The 22,845-nt window shown below is 49.2% G+C and overlaps 1 protein-coding gene across 1 annotated transcript in view; it reads left to right on the forward strand.

The window, feature by feature from the left end:
• The window catches only part of LOC309593129 (tumor necrosis factor alpha-induced protein 2-like), a 40,359-nt gene extending 20,730 nt beyond the window's left edge, over window positions 1-19,629 (forward strand). Inside the window, exons 4-13 of the mRNA XM_082317286.1 lie at window positions 507-624; window positions 4,731-4,805; window positions 6,952-7,052; window positions 8,061-8,153; window positions 9,495-9,627; window positions 10,849-10,959; window positions 12,477-12,632; window positions 15,682-15,803; window positions 17,409-17,594; window positions 19,534-19,629. Coding sequence (XP_082173412.1) covers window positions 507-624; window positions 4,731-4,805; window positions 6,952-7,052; window positions 8,061-8,153; window positions 9,495-9,627; window positions 10,849-10,959; window positions 12,477-12,632; window positions 15,682-15,803; window positions 17,409-17,589 — 1,090 coding nt within the window. The 3' untranslated portion in view covers window positions 17,590-17,594; window positions 19,534-19,629. The remainder of the gene's footprint in view (window positions 1-506; window positions 625-4,730; window positions 4,806-6,951; window positions 7,053-8,060; window positions 8,154-9,494; window positions 9,628-10,848; window positions 10,960-12,476; window positions 12,633-15,681; window positions 15,804-17,408; window positions 17,595-19,533) is intronic.
• The last annotated feature ends 3,216 nt before the right edge of the window (window positions 19,630-22,845 follow it).

Genomic DNA, 22,845 nt, shown 5'->3' on the forward strand with positions numbered 1-22,845 from the left:
AGAAAGTGGAAATGAGAAGAGCAGAGATGCCAGACTTAACAATTTGGATTTTCCTCTCTGAATACAGTTACAACCTTAATGAAAGCTTCTGTGTAGATGCAGTTGTCCTGTTATATCGCTGCTTTTTATTCCAGAGAGAATATGCAACACTTGTAAAATTGTGCATCCATGGAAGTGTGTTTGGGTGACTCTGCCCAAGCCCGAGAAGGAATTCAGCAGCAGGACTGAGGGAAGGGGAGAGGGAAATGGTGAGCAAAAAGTGTAATTTGGGCAGCAAATATAGAAGAAGGAAAAGAAACGGCACAAAAGAATAGCTGGCTAAAGGGCATGATAAAGATCATCCACCACGTTGTGGCTGCCGTGATGCTGCAAACACTGCTGGGTGCTTGCAGGGCACCCCGTCTGCTTAGCATGAGGCTGTGGTGCCAAGCAGGGGGTGCCAGGCGGGCGACGGGCTGTGGACCAGCGGGAAAGGCCTCTGGCTGAGCTCTTGTTTCTGTACACAGTGGCAGCGAGACATGTCTGAGACCCAGGCAGACCCTGCAGCCCAGCCTTTCCCTTGGTGCACAGTGTCTCGTGTGGATTATTTTGAAGACTGAGGAAAAGTTACTTGCAGTCACCCGGGTAAGAACTCAGGAGTTTTACCCCAATCTGCCTGTTTTATTCCCATGGTTTTAAAATAAGGAATGCCCTCGTTAAATTAGCTGCTCCCTTGCTAGCTGAGCCAGCTCCGCTCAGGTTTGCGTGAGCCCCAAGGTCTCCGTCTTGGCCGTGTTTCATGGCAGAGCCCAGGTGTGAAGATCCATGACTGTCTTCTGCCAAAGGGATGCTGCCCTGTCCTTGCTCCTTAGCAAAGAGATGCTGGGACATTTGCAAATCTCTCTTCATCCCATTGCTGCACCTTCACAGTGCTGCAATCTACTCTGCTCAGAAGCCAATGCATCTGGAGGAAAGGGAGGCTATGGGTGAAACCCACTTCCTTATTGAGGGCCTTTTCAAGATGCTGTTCATCTTCTCTCCAGCTGTTAATGAGCCCATAGTGTGCAACAGTTGGGTTTTTTTATAGCTCCCTTTGCCTCAGCTGTGCAGATATTGAGGCTGCTGGATTTGTCTGTATGTGGACCCCTCACAGCCCTCTCCAGCCTGCTGGACTGACACTGCTGAGGTTCTAGCAAAGATTATTTCCAGAGCCCAGCACAAGAAATCGTGCAGCTGATGCGCAGCCGGCACAGCCCTCCCGTGAGGCTGAGCAGGGCATCCTGCCTTGCGATCCCACAGGTGACCTCAGCTCCAGGGCTGCAGGATCTCTTTCTTTTCTCAGCGAAGCTCCCCCTTTGAAGAATGCTGTCTTGGCATGTGGAATACAAATGAAGCAGGGAAGGTGCATTGTAGCAACGGGGAGCTCCAGAAGAAACGGTGCTATTTGGAAAACTGCGCAGGGCCTTTTAGATTCAGCTAAAGCTGAAATGCAGCAGCAGGATTTACCACACTCATCTCTCTTGCATTCCCTTTCCACCAGTCCCTGGAGAGCAGAGGAGGGGAAATTCCATGGCAAACTGCTGAATCACCCCAGGGAAAGTATTCTAAATTGCAGAGGTTTTCCTTGAGACCTTCCCTGAAGGAGAACACAAAGGTAGTCACAAACATGGGAGTAGAGGTGCCAGCTGGTGACAATATGCTTAAAACCTACTCATTTCAGTGTTTAACATTAAGCATCTTTATGGGCTGTTTCTAATTATTACCCTGAGGAAGACCACATGTTCTTAAGGTCTGTTTTTAGCATGTATTTCAATGAAGGAAATGACTTTCCTCAGGGCAGTGCTAGTGAGGTTATCTTACAGCATGAGCACTGAGTCATTGACAAACCCTCACAGATGCTAACTAACAGTGATGGAGAATGTAACTTTTTTTTTTTTTAGTTCCCTCTAATGTAATAGCTGGAGAAAGCTTTTGTTTAACCATGGGCTTTCTGCTTTCCTGATACACCGTGGGCTGAGCAGGCTCGCCTAGATCTAGCAGTGGTTATGGACTCTTGTGCCATGCTGCCCTGAGTTGGCTGCGTTTTTTCATGCCACCTTGGATCTGGAAGCATCGCAGCTTTACATGGTGCCACACTGTACATAGAGAACAGAGCTGGAATTGCTGGAGAGTGTGGTACAGCAGCGTCCCAGCTCGCTTCAAACCCGGCCAGCTTAGGATCAGCTCCAGGTTCAAGCTAATGAGCTTAAGTGGACATGAGCTGACTCCATATGGAAAAATTATGGATGTCTCTTCACTCAGCTCAGTGGCATAGCTTATAAAACCTGCTTTATCCCTCTATTTCTTTTTCCAGGATACACCAGCCCTTCATTATTCCAAATTTATAGGAAGCTGCTATTGAGCAAATATCCCCTCAGTTATCTCTGAGTGATTGTGATATATAATTGTGACTGTAAATCACATGGTGTGGGTTTTGCCACTTCAATGGATGACTATTTTTTTCTAAATGAAAAGAGACTGAGCAGAATAAGCCATGGTCTGCTTTGCCTATGAACACCTGGCTTGTCACTGGGAGTGCCAGCCTGATATCTGTGCAAACTAAAAGCACTTTAAACAGAATGGAGCAATGAGAACTGTGACCACATCTGAAGGTGCTGAGAGCTCAGATGCCACGTGGGGTTCAAAACCACTTCCAAACACCACTGTGGGGAACTCGGCCAGCTCTGCACGCAGGAGGTGTTCCCTCGGCCCGGACATGTCTAGGGCAAGGGGGCTTTGTGCTTTTTGAGGTTGCAAGGTTGGTGAACTGGAAATGATGGTGCCATCAATTGGGCTGTCGATCTGTCAGCCCTGGCCTTGCTGTACTGGGGAATTTGACATGAGTGCAAGGCAAACCTTCCAGCATGACGCCAGGGTTCATTCTTATACTGATAGGTGGAAAATGAACTTTCTATCCCCTGCTTCTGCAGCCTCAGCTCAAAACCAGCTCTTTGCCCAAAACTGGAGAGGGCAGGACCAGACATGCACACCTGGACAAAAGCTTGAGGAGGGTTTAGACTGACCTGCAAAGGATCACTTGGGTCTGTTTCTTCTTCCCTCCCTCCCTCTATTTTTTCAAGTAGACAAAAGGAGGACTGAGAAGTTTATGTGCTTTGGAGAATTTGAGCCGAGGACCTGCTGCTACCCAGATGAATAAGGCTGTGCAGTTTTTCTGCCCGCCTGCCTGCCGGTGTGTCAGCAGTGCGCTCCCACCCTTGTTGAGCCTCTTTTAGCCGATTTTGACTGCACTTGATAACAATGTAGAGGTCTCAAGGATGTTAAATTCTTGCATGTTTTTAAACAGCAGCTGGACAGATGGGGGACCCAAGTTATAACTCAGCCCCTTGTATTTTCCAAGAGGAAGAGGTTGGCTGGGCAGTCAGCACCATGGCTGGCCATCCATGGATCTGAAGCTTTTACAGCGTGGGGTTACCATGTCTTGGTCAGACAGGGAGGGACAAAGAGGAAACTAGAGGTTATTTATGGGCCTGTTTGTTACAGCAGAAATTCTGGTCCTCTCCACGTTGGAGCTTTGGTGCCCAAGGTGCTGGTGTCACCCCAAGAGCTACAAACAGGCAAGCTCGTGCTACTTCAGGCACATCATCTAATTCAGACACCTCCAAAGCAACTAAGGACCGTGGCTCAACAAGTTATTGCCTTGCAGTTACTAACTAAATGTGTGCTTTGTCCCACTGGGGAGCAAGACCTTCGTGTTGGCTTAAGTCGACGCATTTTACTGTGCAACTGGGGCAGGCTAGAAGTGCTTGTGCAGCTCGGCTGGGATGTGTTAGCACATCATGTCCACACAATTGCTCACAGTCAGGTGATGGCACTCAGGAGGAAAGGAATTTTTCTTGGGTTGTTTACAACTGCTTATTTGTCTTTGATTAACACTTTTCAATGAGTATGGCAGAGCAGTTGTTTTGAATATACTTTTGATGAAATTCTTCAGTGACAGCCACAAATTTCCTAATTCATCAGCCAAAAAAGAACAAAGACAAAAACGGAAGATGAGACTTTACATTCTTTCTATTTCCTTGGAGGAAGATGCAGAAATGAAAGAATAAATAAGGAGGCCAAGCTTTTGAGTTTATGCTTCTATAAAGGTCAGATCATGTTTCAAGCAATGAGCCCTTTCTCTGCAGTGTTAGTTTTGTTTTTACAGTCCATTCAAAATAACACAAACCAGCCAAGTCTTAGGAAATTTCCCATCATGCAGCCTCGTGGGGCTCATCTCTCCGTGACAGTAGCTCTAAATGCTAACCCGACTCTTCTTTGCACTTACAGGTCCATGGCTCAAGTGAGGGAATGCTTTTAATTAGCACTGGCTGGTTTATGGAGCTAGGAAGGGTGGAAAATCTCAGCTACAGTGGCTGGCAGCACAGCGTCGTGTCGAAGTGTTGTTTTGCTGTGTGGGCGCCTTCATTTGAGCCAAGCTAACTAGGGAAGACTGTAGATAACCCAAGCTGACACTGGGATGAAAGGAAGCTGCAAATCATTTAAACTCAAACAAACAATGTAGGACAAAACAGAACAATGTTATTAGGTCAGCTGGAAAATAGCCAGGCTTTGGGTTAAATGACACAGCCAAAAAAATAGAGGCAGAAATTAATCTAGTCCAAATGCATAATGAGAGGCTGGCAAACCTAACTCATTACAAATGCCATTGTATCTATCTCAACTGTTCTTTTTTCTTTTCTTTTAATATTTAGAAGGAAGTAGGGAAAGCCCTGAAAGAAGCTTTTGATATTGGGAAACCTCCTTGTGCAGATGCTGCAGTCATTCAGGTAAACCGGGGGGAACGGAAAAGCTCTCATATTTTGGGGCAGTCGTGTTTTTGTACACAAGTACATAGGTATTTGGCAAGACCCAGTTTTGCATGTCTTGGGATAAGCTTGGTGTGTTAAAAGTTTGCAAGTTAGCTGCCATGCTTAAACTGCATCTGTTTGCTCCCAAACCTGTTTTTGTCTTGTGCATATGTAAAGAAAACTAAACCAGCTGAAAAAGGATGAGCCTGAGATTAGCTGATTGATGCTGACGTTGCATTTTCATATATGCGCCTGGATTTTCATATAACCTTTTGGGAAGTCATGGTGTACATTAACCGGTCTGCTCCGTATGAGTTCTGCAGAGCACTTCTATAAATGCAGCAGAGTTGCCAAGCCATGGCAGGTCCCCATATCTGGCAGTGCAAACACAGGCAGCTTGCTCCCTGCTCTTATGTGCTGGGTACAGCTGCGTGCTTCAGAGCACAGCGAAGCCAAGTGCTCGAAGGGCGTCGCAGAAGCACACTCTGCTGATTTATGAGCAGTACATACCATAGCCAGAGGGTGTTTGGATCAACACCCGCAAAAGGCTTAAAATAAATCCTGGAGTTTACATGTGGACTCAAGTGATGCTAGAGATCAGGGGCAGGCTGTGGGCTGCCGTGACTGTATTTTTCTTCCCTACTGCCACCACCCCAGTGGCGGTCCTGTTTCAGGTCATGAGAGAGGGAAGTAGCCCCATGGTCCTTTGGGATGGCAGACAAGCTCAGGCACCCCGTTGGAGGCTGGCGGTAGGCATTGCAGATGAGGATACAGCTTTAGCTGGCAAAAACTGGCTTTTCTGGCCCAACTCAGACCCAGACACCAAGTGCGGAGCTCACAGAGGGGACTGCTCCCTCCTTGCCTTGCCCCGTGCCCAGCGGAGTGGTGGAGCAGTGATGTACTCAGTGATCTACCTGTGCTAGGGTGGCTTTTAGCTACTGAGCTGGCTTTTTTTTTTTTCCTGATTCTGGCTGACAGAGCAAAGGTTTCTAATGGGGACCAGGCCAAAGCCTGGTTTGTGTGCTGTGGTCCTCATATCTGCAACATCTGGCGATGTTTCAGCATGAGTGGCTTTGCTCTGTTGTGTAGGTAACTGACAGGTTTGAATGCTCTGGGGTAGGTGATGGAAAAGTCTGGATAAATAGGCAAGCCTTATGAAATTACTGCCTCCTCAATTTTCTCAGGCTGACACTTAAAGATCAGATAGAAAATGAACAAGGTGTCGTGGAAACTCATCAGCCATAGTTTCCTGACACTTTGGGGTGGCATATTTTATCCTGTCCCTTTGGGTGAACTTTTACATCTGTTGTGAGTGGTGGAAAAACACATTCACGATGTGAGTCACCCTTTGTGTCTGGCTGACGCTTTCCAGAGCACTGGGAGAGCACAGCTAGGAGTCCATCTGTCTCCTTTTATCCATCTGGCTCTCCTCCCCTTACAAGCTTTTGTTTCCACAGAGCAACTAATGGGCAGCATTAAGTTGCCACCTGCTCAAGCCTGCCCAATATGGGGTGGATTTTTAGCTGTCTGGCACAGCCCACCTCCTGCAGGCACCTGGGCCACCCAACTGGGGTCAGAGGGGTGAGACAGGCGCCGTGGGGTTTAACACACATTGCCGTGTCAGGCGTGAGCGGTGGTGGCTGGGACAATGACACCTGTCTTCTTCGGGCATCCCTGGTAGAGACCCTGGCAGAGGCGCAGGGCACACCGTTAACGCTGGCTAACCTTTTTTTTAGTGGCTGCACCCAAATTTATCTGGGCGGGTGAGTCACGTAGAAGCACAGGTGCTCCCGCAAATGGCGGGTCTTCGTATGAGCTGAGCTGCCAGGCTGGACATTGCTAGCAGAGAACATTTGTAGGGACAGGCTTTCCCCAAGTGTATGACTTGCCTCCAGCCTGTTGACCGCAATGAAAGCAACGGTAGCAAAGGTGTAGGAACAGGCATTAAGATAAGGCTCCTAAAAAAATACCTTTATTTCTACAAGGGCTCTCAAAACTGAAACAGAAATTGTTGCCTAGAAGGCAGAGGGATTTGCAACAGAGTGAGGGATGGGATGTATTCCTTTCACTGCATAGGGAACAAATGGCTTTGTCCTGCTCTCCTCTCACGCCTTGAAATCCACAGATACTAACAGAGAAGACGGAGGCTGCCTGGCGTGTCAGTGAGAGCCTGAGTGAGAAGGTGGAAGCTGTGTGCCTGGAGGAGTGCCTGAGGTTCCTGGAGAGGTAGGAGGGATGCTGTTTTCCTCCTCGGCAATGTCCTCAGTGCTCAAAAGAAAGAAATCCTGATGAAGAGACTGGCGATGCTGTGTTCACCCAGATCTGCCATTGCCCCTCTTCAGTTTGATGGCTGTTTCCCATCAAGCTGTTACTGGAGGGACAGCGCTTCGCTGCTGTTTCTGTGCTCAGCATTTGCTGTTGGACTAAAGCTGAGGGAACAAAGTGCACCTGGACTTGCCTGGGCAGGTTAAAGCCTTGGCGGGTGTTTATTCTGGAGAGGCTCAGACCTTAAAAACAACCAGAAAGAGGGGCTGGCCCTTCCTACCCTGGCTGTGCTTCCTGGGAGGGTGAGAGCTCTGCTCTGTCCTGCTTCTCAGAGCAGGACGAATGTCTTCTTCTCATCTTCTGCCCTCTTACCACTCCTTCTGGCTCCCTTCATCTGCTCTTTGCTCTTGGGCATCTCCCTCCCTGTGTATCCCCTGCAGCAGAAAATGCCAGTGCTGCCAGTTGTAGATGAATATTTCAGAAGGAGGTTTGGTTTAAGATCCTTGGCCCTTCACATTATGAGGGGAAGGAAATTCCTATAAAACGGAGTTGTCCAGGAGCTGTTTGTGTGACTGAGGCTGTGACGAAGCAGTCAATGGACTTTGTGGGTTATTCATACATGCTGAGGCTTTATTCTACAGCTTTATCGGCAAAGCCCAAGTTGCTTCCCAGAAGCAAGTGTTGCAGCAGCAGCAATGCTCAAAGGAACGTCCTGCCTCTCGATCCCTAGCAGTGGCACCCAGGCAGCTCGAGGACTCTCCCTGTGCCGTTCCTGTGCTCTCCTTCCTCACCAGCTGGGCAGGACAGAGACCGTCTTTGTCCTGCTTTAGATCCCCCCTTGGGGAACGAAACTGTGCATGCTGAAGACAAATAATCACAGAATATTCCTCCCATTTGCTGCTGGGCTAATGCTGTCAGATGTGTTACGGAGCACGCTAGCTTAAAGATATTCTTCCTGTTTTAATTTAGCTATGAAAATGAAATAAGAAGCTTTCTCCAGCTTGATGGCTGCCTTGGGATCTGCAGCAGCTTACGAATCCTGGAGAACTGCTGCATTCTCAGGTTAGAAACCAGACCCTCGTGGCATGTGGAGCAAAATTAATTTTCTGCTGTCTGATCTTCTTCTGACTCTGCTATGGGGTCAGCCTTGCCTCCAGCTGGATCCGGTCATCCAACCCCATGCACACCAGCCTTTAAGCGTGGAGGGAGCCAGCTGCGGTCAGCAAGACCCCTTCAGAGCTGTCCCAGCTGCCCTGCAGGAGAGAGGGGGCCGGGACTGCTGCGTTGGCAGCCCGGTACTGCTGCTTCTCACCTGCTCCCAGGCCCTGCAGGTGCAGGGGGCATAGCCTGTGTTCCACCATCTTGCTCTTCCTGGTGCCCACGACCCCGAGCAGGAGGCAGGCAGCAATACCGTGTTGCATGTGGTGACGTTATCCTGGCCAGCCCTGCTGTGTGTTGCGATGTCGTTGCTCTCCCTGGCCTGATTCTCCCTCATTAGGAAATCCTTATAAACATTGCACTGAAATGCATGTGCTTGCATGCTTCAAGGTAAGCCCAAGCTTAAGCGCTTTGCTGAATGAAACCTTGTCAAACATGCCAGGCTTTCTCTGGCATTGCTAGGAAGGAGGGAAGGAAATAAAGCACAGAAGGGTGGGGGAGGCTGTTTGCACCTTCGAGCTGATTTTGGAAGCACTTGCAGTGATGGAGAAAACAAGGTTGCTTCTCTTCTTCCTGTGTAAAATTATTTGGGAATCTCTGGAGTCAGCAAAATGCCCAAATCCAGCATATGCACAGTGCTTACTTGACATCGGAGGCTTGCGTTGAGCCTAGGTAGCTGTTTTGTTTGTTGTATTTGCATGTTGCTGATGCTGGATCCTAGGCTGAATACTTAGAGGCTCTTTTATGTAATTCTTTACGGTGATACTGAGAATGAAGTTATACACTGAGCTTTTCCAGAAGGTAAAATGTCCAGTTTCAAGGTGGTGATCAGGATTTGCTGACTTGAAGACTGTTCTGATGGAAGATAATTGTTTGTCTTGTATTTGTAGGGTGTTGGAGGCACACAGGGTGCTCACCCAGCCTCCATTTGTCAAGGCCACTTCATGCCTACCCATTTTTGAAAATACTAGAATTTTACTTATCTAATTTCACTAGTGATGGGTACAAGTGGCATTTGCGTGCATTAAGCTTTTGTGTCCTTGTGGCAGTATCTTAATGAGAGCTATTCAAAAGATGGGTGCACATATGTGGGTCACTGAGCTAGCCCTGGACCCGAGCATGTGTTTATTCAATTACCCAGGCAGTTGTGTTGGTTACTGTAGGAAGAGTTTTGATCTGAAAGAATAAGCCTGATTTGATCTGATCAATATTTTCCATATCCCCCCCTTTTTTTTTTTTCAACAGGACTGTCTGGCATAAGCTAACATACATTTGCAGTGCCAGCACTGGTCAGGATGTTGAGGTAAATGGATTTCTGGACAGGATGGAAGATGAGATTACGGAGCATTTTCTGCAAACAGTCACTTCTAAAGCCAAGGTATGGGAGACCCATGTTAACACTGAATATTTTTAGACTGTAGGGCAGGCACGCACTTCACTCTTATGTCCTGATTTGGAAAGGGTGAAACTCTAGTCTTCAGGCCCAGTACCATTCTCTGCCTTGTCTGAAGCTGTATATTGACAGCTTCATCTTTTCCAGTTTTTGGGGTCCCAGTTCCACTGCTTGTAGTATTTGCTGCTGTGCTACAAATGGGTACCCCATGCTGTCCCTGGGTACCCAGACCCAAAGGGTTGAACTTCACCTGGTACCTACTCATCCCCAGCAGCCGAGGATCTTCCCAGCGCAGAGATAACTCACAGAGCCCAAGGCTGTGGTGGGTAGGCAGGATAGAGTAGGCTGACCAGAAATGTATCCCTCCCTTGGGATAAGTTCCCCTCCCTTCACACTTTCCAATATTAGACTATTAGCCCAGACAGCCACCTTCATATCCTGGGCTCCATGTCTAGATAACACACAACTGCAGGCTCTGCATAGCATGTGGTGGTGTGAGCTTCCTTGGGAAGCTCCCCTGAGCATCTTCAGGCTCATTGCACACGTTCCCTCGAGCATGCTGATGGCAGCAAAAGGAAAATGACAAAAGAAACCCTGGCTACACTGTGCAGTTTTGGTCTCCAGAGCTCATTGCCAGCCTGTCCCATGGGCCCACACATCAAGATGGGAGCTAGGGGTGGTTCTGACAGGGAGCATGGCCAACCCTGGGGAGCAACAGGAGACCTAGGGCTCAGGTTTTCAGTCCTTCTCCGACTGTGTCAACATGGGTTTTGAATCATGAAAGACAGTTTATGCCCTGCCTGTCTGCTAAATGATCCTTATACTTTCCAACCGAATAAGAGGCAACAGCCATGCTGGGAGCAGGATGCCAGAGCAGAAGGGTGCAGAACGGCTGGCTCTCCCTGCACTCCCCATCCATAGGAGCACGTTTTACATAGTCCCCAGATTAGAGCTATGGCCACCCATTTTTCATAGTTTTTGGTCTTCCAGGTTTGGGCTTAAGAACTTAATACATCCTTCCTGAGTTTGAATTGTTTCTTTCTTTCATGTTTTGCTTTTCTTTGAAATGAAGGCACAGGATGCTGCTGCTCGTGGAGGAGTCTGTTTCTGAGAGAAGAAAGAGCAAAAGCACAATAATCTGTGTCTGTTGTTTGTGTGGTGTCTCTACATGTGCACCTTTTGACTCTGTCTGTCCCTTTTCCTCAGGGAACACTGAAGGAGCACTTCAAAAAGTGTGACAGTGGTTTTGACCACATCCTTGAATCCTTAAAGCAAAGCTTTTTGGCATTTGGCAAGAAAAAAACAGACACGTATGAGGTAAGAAATAAGTAAGAAAGTAAGAACGAGATATTACTTAGGAAATCACTAAAACTAGTCCTTGAACCTCTGGATTGCACAGTATTTCAGCATTAATCCAAACTATATTTTTGTCTGTTGTTAAAAAGGCTTTTAAAGATCTAATGGTCTCGGTCCAGTTCCTCTATCTGACAGAGTTGGATATCTTCCTCACTGTGACAGCTAGGACCTTCCTGTAATCCCAGCAGAGAAACCAACAAGTGAAGAAATGTGGAAACTGAATGTACCTCCCACATACAGAGCGGGAGCATTGGGCCATCTCTGATCCTACCACTGCCCCAATGCCATTATATTGTAAATCATCTCAGCTTCTAACTTGCTTCAACCTTAGCTGTAAGGAATATATATCCCTTTGGTGGACAGTGGACACAGGGAGAGGTAAAAAGTTCAGATCCCCAAAGGACTCAGTCAGTTAAATGTGCCAGGGCTTGCGAAGAACAACGTTACAGAGTAGCTAAGTTTTTTCACCTTTACAGTAGCCTAAACAATTTGTCTAGGGTCTCACAACACCCTTGAGTCTGGCTCTTCAGCAGTGAGATTGGTACCTGGGGTATCCTCTTTTGCACGCAGGCTGGATTTGCTGCTGCTACCTGTAGCATACATGTCCCCCTAAGCGCTGGACTCCCTTTCTCTTACCCTCCCGGGTCTTCAGGCTCTTTGTCAGTGACGATTTTAATTAACATTTTGAAATGTGGAAAAAGGTAATGGAACAGAAAAAATTAGGAGCTATTCGGCTGTTGTTCAGAGTCTGTCACTGGACATTATGTCACATTAGTGCTGGGGCAAGCAGGAGCTCGGTGGTGGAGTGCTGTGCCAGAGCTGTCTGTCTCTTGCTTTGTCTCTTCTGGACAGGGCTGGGGATTTCCTGTACCTTTGGACTGCAGCCTGAAACTGCTCTGATTTCAATTGCTAATGAAAATGTGGTTTCTGTGCAGCCCATCTCCCCCCAGAAATGCTGGCTCTCCCTCCCCCTTCAGGCACTGCGTGGTCTCGGCACCCGGGTTTCTCAGCAGGTAGTGGGTGGCTCAGAGATGCCCAGGTGACTTCTCCGTGCCCAGCCACAACTGTGTGCCCAAGGGTATGGCCCTGGGACGTGTCTAGTGGGGATGCTGCAGGGAGCCTGGATCTGGCTTTGTCTGTAGTCCAGGCTGTCCCCAAGCGACGTGTTTGTCAGCTTGGGGCTAAGCCGAGTGTCACTGCTGCTCTGGAGTGTGGGTGACCTCTGACTCAGCTAACTGGTCCCATTGCTTTTGGTTGGATGTCTCCACACTTACCATCAATGTTTATGTCATCCACATACGGCTTGGAGGTACCATGTGTTAGACCAGGCATTTTAAAGGGACACTTAAGCAGAGAAACGGTCCACCCATCTGCATGGACCCTATATCCCCTGTCTACACTGGGCAGAGTCCTATAGGTATGGTCTGGTCCTTGTTCAGTAATGGGAAGTTAATTTGGTCTTCTTTGCTCTGGAACAGGCCCTTGTCAAGGCTGTCAATGTCATCATTATTACAGAATATGTGCAGGCTCTCCTGACCACTTCCAGGAAACCATCTTCTGTGCAGAGGAGGAGGATTGTCAGCAAGATAGAAGACGATCATAGGATGCTGCAAACCATCTTTAAAGAGTGCTTAGTAAGTCTTTGATACGGTTACGGTTTTGCTCTCTGTCATCAAGAACAGTACCAGCAGGGAAAGAGGCTTTGAAAGCAACAGAAAAGCTTAAGAGGTCTTACCACAGAGGTATCCAGCTTCACAGAAATGACAGTCATCAAATGTGCTGACGGCCCTTCTGATCTGCCAGAAGCTGTTAGTTTATAGCTTTGCAATGTGTGACTAGAGGAGGCAAGATTCACACTCCTGCCACTGAAATAAGAATGAGGCATGATCCTCTGAGTTGGTAAGACAGCTCCAAAGCTGTCAGCTCCCCCAGGCAAGCCTTTGGTACATGGCATGGGGGTGCAGAAGAGGAAAAGCTGTGTCCCTCCCAGTGCTTTCCCTTGAGCCTCTGCGCTGATGAACCAAATCAGCTGCTCCACATCTTGCAGGGCTTCACCTTCTCCGTGGATTGCCCGGTAAGCTGTTCCTCCTTGGACATGGGGTATGCGTTGTTACCCCTCCGTCCGGCCTCCTCCCTCCCCGCAGGCCCTTCCCAGCCCCTCAGAGCTGGGCTGATGGCTGCGTGAGCCATTTCCCGGCGCTGCAGTATTTCCTCGTGGGCGGAAACGTGCCGATGCTGTTGTGGTTGGTGACAGTTGCAGGGAGGAATGAGCCTTCCTGCGGGGGTAAACGCCTCACACCATTAGGAGGTAAAGATGCCTTGCAAAAGGGATAGATTGGGTGTAAAAGCAGAGCCACACCTCTGAAAAAAAACTTGTGGAAAAATGCAAGGTCTGATTTGCAGAAGCAACTTCGGAAGCTTAAAAAGCTTCTTCGCTTAATTCATGATCTGGTGTAGTTGGCAGTGCTGCACATGGCATCTGCGGATGCCACCAGGCTGTCACATGGGTCCCTTGATTGCCCAAGGGCAAGGACTGCAGTGCCAGCAGCATCCCCTCCTGTGGCCACTCCAGCCAGAGAATCGCTGCCGTGCAATGGCCCCTGGCACAGCTCTTTTGCAAATGCAGGCTCAGAGCACCCAGGCATAGCACTTCGTGAGAGGCCAGACGGAGCATTGATTACAAAGCTCGTTTGGTAACAGGACTCAGATGTGACACAGCAGATAAAAAGCCTCAGCTTTATTGGTTTTAATAATTTCACAAATTCTGAGTCATTCTCACAACTTGTGAATTTAAGTGCTAGGGACTGGAAATCTATTTCTTCTAGACAAGCCCCCTGCAAGTCATTTGTCAGCAATTCCGACTTTGTCCAAAGAATAAAATGATTATCTGTAGCCTCCTCTAAAAACCTCTCAGACCCATTACAATTAATGCATTAGTTTCATGGTGGAAAGCTGAAAGCTGGCAGTGCTTTTAGCTGAAGACCCACCTCTCCTGGAGTGATCAATCACAGACAAGTCAATGCTTTGAGCACTCCAGCCATTGGGAATAGCAGGAGGATTCTCTAATCTTAACTCTGAAGTTTACCAGTAATGCTGTGCTCAGCATTAGCTTTGGATGTAATGTGCAAGGAAAGCTGGTTTTATAGTGTAAAGGAGATACAGGAAATCTAATTATGTACTAAAACCCTACATTCAGCTTGGGTGAAAAAAGTCTGCATCTAGTTAGCACTGTTTCCCTTGCGTCCCCAGTCTGTTTGCTTTCTTATTGATGTGGGAGCACCGAAAACCTCGGGGAGGAAATGCATAAGCAATTTGCAGGGGACAGCCTGATACTCAGTCAAATGAGGTACACGGTTATGCATGCAAAATATGTACTCTGCTGCAGACTGAATTTATCGTGCAGTTGCTGCGCAGGCTGCACCTGCTCCCTGCCCTGCTTTGCCCTCTCTTCAGGCTCTGCCTTCCCCTCCGTCCTTGCAGCACATTAGGAAATACCTTGCTTCTCTCCTAAGAGCAGTACTTGTCAAAGGCACTTAAGCACTGCTGACAAGACACCTCTTTTTTGTCCTTTTAGATTGCAGGCTGTTTACCTCTGACCTTGCCTGCCTGTATAGCCCTTAACTAAATCTGACACCTTCAAATTAATTAGCATTTTGTAATAGTGAGCTTGCCAAGTATGAAGCCTGACAGTATTGGTGCGTTAGGAGCTGAGTACAGCTTGTGTGCTGTGCAGAGCTAGACATGCTGTTTGTCTGCACTGCGGAGGAAGAGAGAGAAGGCTGTCTTCAAATATTACTATTATTTTTAATTTATGTTCAATGCGGAGGTGAGCTGCACCGAGAATGCAGCCTGCTGTTTCTAATGCCCCGTGGAGATCAGGGGAACCTGGGCTCCTCCTGCCCCACTTTGGCAGCCCATTCTCCAGGTTTGCTTTGTCACACAGTCTCTGTTGACGTGATGGCATCAATAATTCAGAGAAGCAATTTAATCACATTACTGCACCGATGAAACACGCGAGCAAGACCTGAACCTCTCTCTGAAATTCATCTGCATTCTGCTTCCTCCGGCTTTGCTAAAAATGCTGTGTGTTTCTGGATGAGGCTTTCTTCTTCTGTGTGCTCTAGTTCAGAAGGAGCTGACCACACACAGCATCTACCAGCCATGTCATATCCTCTACAGTCCCCAGCCCTGCTTACTGTTTTTTCTGTTTTTCTGTTAGAGGATCCATGTCCCCTCATCCTCTCCCCAGGGTTGCTTTTCTGTCCCTGGGCTTGCTTCAGGACAGCAGAAACGCCATCATGTCTGGCCAACAGAGCTTGTTTTCACATAGGTACAGGGCTGTGCTTACCTCTGGAAGGAAACCACTTCCCAGAGGTTGAAATGGCCTCAAGAGGACAGTCGAGGTAGGGAAAATGAGGTACATTTGCTCTCTTTGTCAAGGGAAATGCAGGAGGGGATTCTGCGCTGCTGAAGGTAGTCTCCCAGCCGCCCTGGAAGCAGTCTGTGGTTACACCCCATTTCCTTTTCTCCTACCCTGGAGGGAAAACAGGCTCCTATATATACACAGACAGTCCTGCAAAGCTCCTAACCCACACAGTGAGATCCCCAGTCTGATACGAGTCCAGCTCTTAATGTTGCGTGCTGCTTCCCTTGCCCTGAACACAGCTTTGCTTCTCTTCCCAGGGTCCTGCAGCTGGTCCCCTTAAGGATCCTATAAAAGCAATTTTAGGACTTATTCAAACTTCTGATGCTGAGGGGATGAAAATAGCCCTTCTGCCCATTCTCAAAGAATTTCCTGATCTAAGGTAAGGTCTTTTATTGGTTTGACTTCTGTAGTTTCTTAACTGATTACTTGCCACCAGAAGACCTATAGCAGTATTAGTCCTGCAATAATTTCTTTTTGCAGCATGCTGGGCTAGGCACAATGCTTACCTTTGAATGCATTCGATGCTGCCTATTTGCACGTGCTGATTAATGTGATTTAGAGCTTTGCCGGACATTAACCAATGGAGTTGAGGTGTCCTTCTGTAAAGGTGAAGGATGGATGAAATGGCCGACAACAAAGCAGGAACGCTGTGGAAAAATACTACCTGAATGGACAATTTACAGGCACATGTATCCCAAACGTAGGTTTCAAGAACATCCTTAACTCGGGCATTTCATAACTTCCAAGCGCTTGGCTTTTGGCTTTAACACTTCACCAGTCTTTTCTATGTATAGCTATTTCCACAAAATCCTAGGTGTGTTCAGCAAGAATATACACTTCCATTTCTCACAGGAAGCTGTTAACAGAAATGAAACCCAACTTTTATTAGGAAGGTGAGATCTCAGCTAACTGCATTTGTTCCAAAGTCTGTGGTTTATTACATCCATCTTTTGTTCTGATGGCTTGTGCTAGTGACGGCATTTTTCCAAGTTAACATGATTACAGTGTAGAGCTCTGTCACAGGATGCTGTGAAGGCCAAAAGTGTGAATAGCTGCAAATGGGGAGCAGGCAATTTGTGGTAGATAATTGTTTCAGTGCCTATTCAACATGACAGTCATGATATAACCCCCAGCAAAGGAAGTCCCTAACCTGCAGACTGACAGAAGCGGGGGGGGGGGGGGAGGAGACAGACAAAGAGAGATCATGTTATGCTTTATCTGGCTTCTATATTCTTTTCCTAAGCTTTTGTTACTTTTGAAGATGCTATTGAGCTAAAAAGTTGCTTATCTGATACAGCATAGCAATTCTTATTATCTTACTATATATACACACACATATAAAAATAGTAATATATATATAAAACTATGTATTTTTATATATATATATATATAGTATAGGACTTGGGCATAGGAAGTACTCAACAGAATATTATTTTGATCCAGATCTCAGAGGAGGTCATCCTGGTGTGAGTAGATGCACTGTTCTTGATTTCAGCAGATTCCCATATGTTTAAAACTCTTTGGCTTGGATACATTTGCCCTGTTTGTTAATCAGACTAATATGTTGTGGCCCTGCTCAGCGAAGCAATGCTATGTAGAACAAAAATCCTATAGCCTTCCAGATGAACAAGAAGTAATTCTATTTGAGGGGAGAAAAGATATCAAAAATGCTTCCAAATGGTCAAATGCAGAGTTACCTGAAGCCTATTGTGGTGGATACAGATCTTTTTCTAGGAGAAACCCGAGGTGAAGATTTCCACAGTTTTACGAGGATGCTGTGTGCACTGGGCTTGGGACCCATGAGCTCAGCCGTTTCCCACACAGCTCTTGTGATACAGCCTCCTCCTTGCTAGGTGGCCAGAGGGTGTTGAAAAGCAGCTCAGCAGCTTCCAAGCCTTGGTCTGGCCCAGCAAAACTGAGGGCTAGGAAGCAAGCTTTCTGCCTCAACTCTTTCACTGACCTGCCCTCTTATCCTTTTGGAAAGGAAGGAGCATCTGAGTGCAGTGCTGGACATCAAGGACTCGCTCAGCCAAGAAGACAGAACTGCTCTCTTGAAGGCATTTCACGATAACTGCAGGGAATCAGAAACAGAAGCAAACTTGCTTTTTGCAGATATAGAAGTAAAACCTAGAAAGTATGGACTCTGTGGCTGCTTCTGCTGTTAGCAAAGGTGGGTGTGGGTGTGAGTGTGCTTGTGTGTAACGTGCGTACCTGCACAGGCATAGGCATGCCTGCTTTCAGGGAGGTGGAACAAGTATGGCTGTAGCATCACCTCCCCGAGGTCGTCGTTGCTGTATACGCCGGTTCTACTTCCCTCTCTCCACCTGCAATTTTCCACATCATGAAGCATGGTGTTGTAGGCAGTGCAGGGCGCTAATGCTTAGATGTGTGATTCAGGTTACTGCAGGGACAAAGGAGAAGACAGGGCTCTTCCTCCCTGCCCTTCGCTCCTGTCTGTGTGTCCCTGCAGCTGCCTCGCCGCAGCACCCTCTCCCTCCCAGCTCTTACCATGTGTGCATGGGCAGGGGCTCCCAGGCAAGTGCCGCTGCCTCCTGGCAGGGCAGGCTGAGGGGTTTTCTCCTGCATGGTCCCCTTGCTCTCCTGGTGCAGAGGGGAGAGGTATGTCAGCCCCACTGCCGCTCCCCTCCGTGAGAGCCGTATTAATGAAACCGGGGTGGGCCTGCCCAGGTGGCTGAGCGTGCCCCCTCCGCGCGGCAGCAGCAGCTGGTGGCAGAAGGGAGGAGGGATAAAAGTCAGAGGGATGACTGTCACTGTAATGTCTTAAATCCCCTTGGTGTGAATTGCCAGGGCTCATCTAGAGCACCTGCAATCTCCTTTCAGTTTCCCTGAGTGATTCCTTCACAGTCACAGATTGGGGATTTTGGGGGGTAAGCTGCAGCAGCTCTTGAAGCTAAGCAGGTCCTCATGGTTTAAAAATACTTCTTAGTGGAGAACATGCAGCTGTTTCCTTCACTTTAAATAATCTGCAACTTCTTTTTGTCCGAATTTGTCCAGCCCCAGCTCAGAGCCAGAGAATTTTGTTTTATCTTTGCCAGGCCAGAGCCCTCGGCTATCAGAAATAGTCTCCCTTAGTTAATATTTACAGATTGTCATCAGTTACCTTCTTTTGGATAAGCTGAATAGACTGTGTGTCTCAGGTTGAGAAGCACAGTTTCTTTCTACCTCCTCCTCCACTCTCCAGTGTCACCGTTTATTTATAGCTCCCCATATTAGCAGATCAGGGATGAGTTACGCAGGGCTCTGACCTGGGGCCTCCAGGCACACGCAGACAGCAGGCTACCCTGTTAGCAGGGAGAGAAAGCAATTAAAGAAACAATTAATAAGCACACAAACTTTCCCTTCCTAATGAAAACTGATTCTGATATAATGAACTGGCTATCAGCCACCCACTTTTATATCCTCCTTTAAAGAAATTATGCATGGCACCGCCTTCGCTTTAGAAAAGATATTCAGGAACATGTTTTTAAAACACAGTAAGTCACTTAGTCTCCTCTTTGCTGAAATCCCCTGGGTAAATAGGCTCCCAGATCCCAGAAGACCTGGCTGTGCCTGCAGTGCACGCGTGCAGCACAGGTTGGTAGTCTCACCTGAGCGCGGGGGAGCAGTAACGGTGAAGTCCGTGTTGGGATGTGCTCAAAGGGAGGTCACCTTCCTCCTTCATCCCAGCCCCGCGATTTTGCTGCCGTGTGCTGGGGTGTGACCTGCAGGTACATTGGGAACCATCTGCTTTCTCCCAGTCAGGAAGGCAATAGTTGTGCTTATTTGTCCCTTCTGTATGCGGAGGTGGGAGAACTTTGGAAAAGTGTTATCTTTGGTTGTTTGATGTTAGCATGAAATGACCTCCCAGAAGAGGAGTGAGCAGATTTGGCTGGAGTGGGCAGGGAGCAGCAAGGGTGCTGCCCACAGCTGTGGGCCCATGGATTGCGTTAGCCAGAGTAGCCCGGGAACTGGAGATTTTCAGCAGGTAAATGTCGATACTCCTTCATGCAAGAGTCTGTGTATAGGAAGGATGTTTTTGCTGTTTGACTCTTGCACGTGTTCTGATGAGTGCTATTTAATTACCCAGCTTTTTTCTTGCTTTCCCTTAGGGCTGCTGTGAGAAACGTGAGGTCTTGCTCCCACGTGGCAGTGTCTGCAATCACAGCTTCTTGAAAGCTTCAGGGACCCGTGCAGCCGGATGCACACAGAAGCCTGACAGCTATGGAAGACACAATTCCTGCACTTTTGCAGGAAAACCACGTGGTCCAAATCCTAATCTTCTATGCAAAGTCCAGATGGAAGACGAATGGGATATGGCAGAAAGACACTCCTTCAAAATTTCCTAGAGATTGCCGCTTAGCTGAGTCCTGCTGGTTATTCCCACAATGTGGCGTGGTGGTGTGTCGAGGAGGAGGAAGGTTCTCCCTCACCAAATTTCTCTGTTTCCATCCCTTGTTTCATGCAATCTCACATGAAACCAGGGACTGCTGCACCACATGGTGTCCTAGCAGATGCCATGGCATCGCAACCTGCCCCAGAGACCCAGGACCCTCCGTTAGGGAATCCTGCCTAGCCCATAGTGCCAGAGGTGCCTGCGGGTTTGGGAGCCTGGATCCACCCCCTGAAGCCTGACCTGCAGCAGGAGGGGTGCAGACAGAGCTGCCTCTTCCCTCGCTCCCCACACACGAAGGCTGTGGCCCGCTTTGGGGGCAGCCTGCCATGGTGCCGGCTGTGGGACGGGGAGCTCTTCCCCTACGAGTTTTACAGCTGGCTCTGGAGCAGAGTCTTGCATTCATTTTTATACCTCAGTTACTGGAAATTTCCTCTTGGAGAGGGAGGGGAAAGCCTCATGGGAAGCAGGCAGTGAAAGGAGCTGTTTGTCCCAGCCTCCGGGCAAGGTCTGTGCTGTTTTCAGATGTAAATAGGCAGTTCCTATTAGGAAAACACTGACTTTTCTTCCCGGTTATCTATGGACTGGTCACAGCCTCCTAGCTGGATTGCGTTCAAGGCCCTCCTTTGCTATTGTGTTAATATAGGCCATTACTGCTCCTCTCTGGCCATGTAAACAAGCAAAAAAGGCTCTACTACCTCAGACGTGCCAGTGCTTTTCTGAGGGGCCATTCTCCCTCGAATCTGCTTCCCTAACAAGAAAAGGGGCAAATTTGTGCGTAACCCATCAACGTGCAAGGTGGGGGACGTGTCAGGCCCTGGGACCCTGGGAAAGCGCAGACTCAGGTGGGTGCTGCCACGCTCTGCAGAGCTGTGCTGTCACCCCAGGGACGCGGGTGTCCCAGCTCAGGGGCAGCTTGTCTGCCCAGGGCCCTTCGTGCAGACGGGGTCCTGTGAGCTTCACAGGAGCCGGAGCAGGTTTATAATTGTCATAAGCTTTGCTCCTGGCACAGCACTGAGCGTGGAGCGAGTGGCAGAGAAGCGGGAAGGAACAGGCTGCTCCATCTCCAGGGAGTCCTCTGTGGGCGTTCGGGGCACCATGAGACCTCGGCATCGTTACGCTCTGTCCTTTGCATCGTTAAAGGGCAGCCAGAGTGTCCTGTGGCCTGCCTGCCCTTCCTGACCGCACTTCAAAGTGCTTCAAAGCCCCCGCTCCTGTGTCCCTTGCATTTTATAGCTGTCCATTGCAGCTTCGGTGAGACCTTTCCCGGGACGTGGGGAGGCTGGGGGAGCTGCAGCCTGGCCGGGTGGGTGCTGGTCAGGCTGTGGTGATGGGTGGATGCCTGCCCTCCAAAGGGTGCTAGCCCTGCTGGGCACACTGGGCCAGTCACCTTCCCCTCCTGCCTAATTGCACTTTTTTTTCAAGGGCGGGAAGGGATGAGAGACCCAACTGCGACAGCAGGGTCAGAGTCAACCTCTGCCGATGGGGATATTAAGCAACGAGCCTTCCAGAGAAAATAAATAAAAACCCCTCTGACATTTCGATCACCGTCAGGCTAAAAATAATCCCACAGCACGCAGATGGCTCCTGCCACGTACATGTCGATGGCTGTGTACATCTTTGCCATTTGACATTCACAGTCAGACGAGGGTATATTCTGCTCACAAGCAGCGGCTGGGAGCTGTGGGGGTTGCCAGCCTTGCTGCTACCGACCCCACGGCTGAGATGGCTGAGGACCAGCCCCATGCCACCGCGGCTGCTGCGGTGCCTGTCCTCGCTGGGTGGGCAGGGGACGGGCAGCACCTTTGCTCTGTGTGTGTGTGTGCAGAGAAGCACTGCTTTCAATGAGGTTTCTTAGTGTCAAGTTTCTCCACCCTGTGCGTAGCATCCACTCATGGACAGGGCAAATAAAGACTTGAATTTGTCCATGAGATTTAGTGCTGGTGGCACATGCAAGGTTTTCCAGAGCTGGGAGGCACGGGGATGTTGGCCAGGATGGGGATGGGGGGTGATGGGGAGAGGCCGCCTGGCGTGGAGGCAGGTGGTGTGGGAGGGATGTCCTCGGCCACCTGCAAGTCGCCTGGGGAGAGCAGATGGTATGTGGGGAGGCTCCGGGGGGCTCCCCGGGAGGAGAGGCAGGGGCAGGGGGGATGCTGGGTCACTATCTGGGGCTATCTGGGGTGGTCAGGGAGGGGAGGAAGGCTGTGGGGAAGGGGAGTGAGGGATTTCCCTTGTCTGGGGGGAATTCTAGTCCGCTTTGCCATGTGCCCTGACCTTCTCAAGTGACCCAGCCTCCTCCTTTCCAGCCTTCACCCTAGGCTCGGGTTAAAGCGCTCTGGTGGGATTTGTGCTGTGCTCTGCGGAGGGCTGGGAAGCAGGATCACACTCAAGATCCTTCAGCAGGATTATCTCATGGCCTCGGGACGCGGGCAGGGGCAGCACTGCCCTTGCCGTCAGCCTGCCAGGGCCACCATGGAGCCACAATGAGCATCTCCCACTTGCCCTCCTGTCCAGCAGCGCCCACAGCAGCTCCACCGCCACGAGCAGGACAGGATCGCTCAGAGCTCAGCGCCCAGAGGCTCTCTGCACAAAGACCCTCTCCCACTCCCTCTGCACCCAAGGTTTCACGAGGATCCCCTTGATCCTCATGGTCATGCCACTGCCATGATCCTCGTGGTCATGCCTTAGTGGTCATGCCACTGCCATGCTCACCCATCACCCGGACGTGCCAGCCCTGGGGACGTGGGCAGCAGGCAGTGACACACTGCTCCTCGTGGTTTGATGCTCTGGCTTTTTTGGGAGCTGCTCTCCGTCCATCGCCTCTCTGGCTCTGCACTGGGCTGACAGGTTGTGTGGTGAGCGGCGATTTGTCACCTGTGTCCCCCACATTGCTCGGGGCTGGGGTTTGGCTGCGCACTTTGAAGTGCTGCAGAGCCTCACCAGCCACCCCTGTCATTTGAGCTCCTGTCCCCGAGGGTCACCTTCAGTGCTGGATGCTGAAGACAGTGGAAAACAGATGCTCCTTAATTAT

This window comes from Platalea leucorodia (genome assembly GCF_965183815.1).
Source record: "Platalea leucorodia genome assembly, chromosome: 7".
Lineage (NCBI taxonomy): Eukaryota > Metazoa > Chordata > Aves > Pelecaniformes > Threskiornithidae > Platalea > Platalea leucorodia.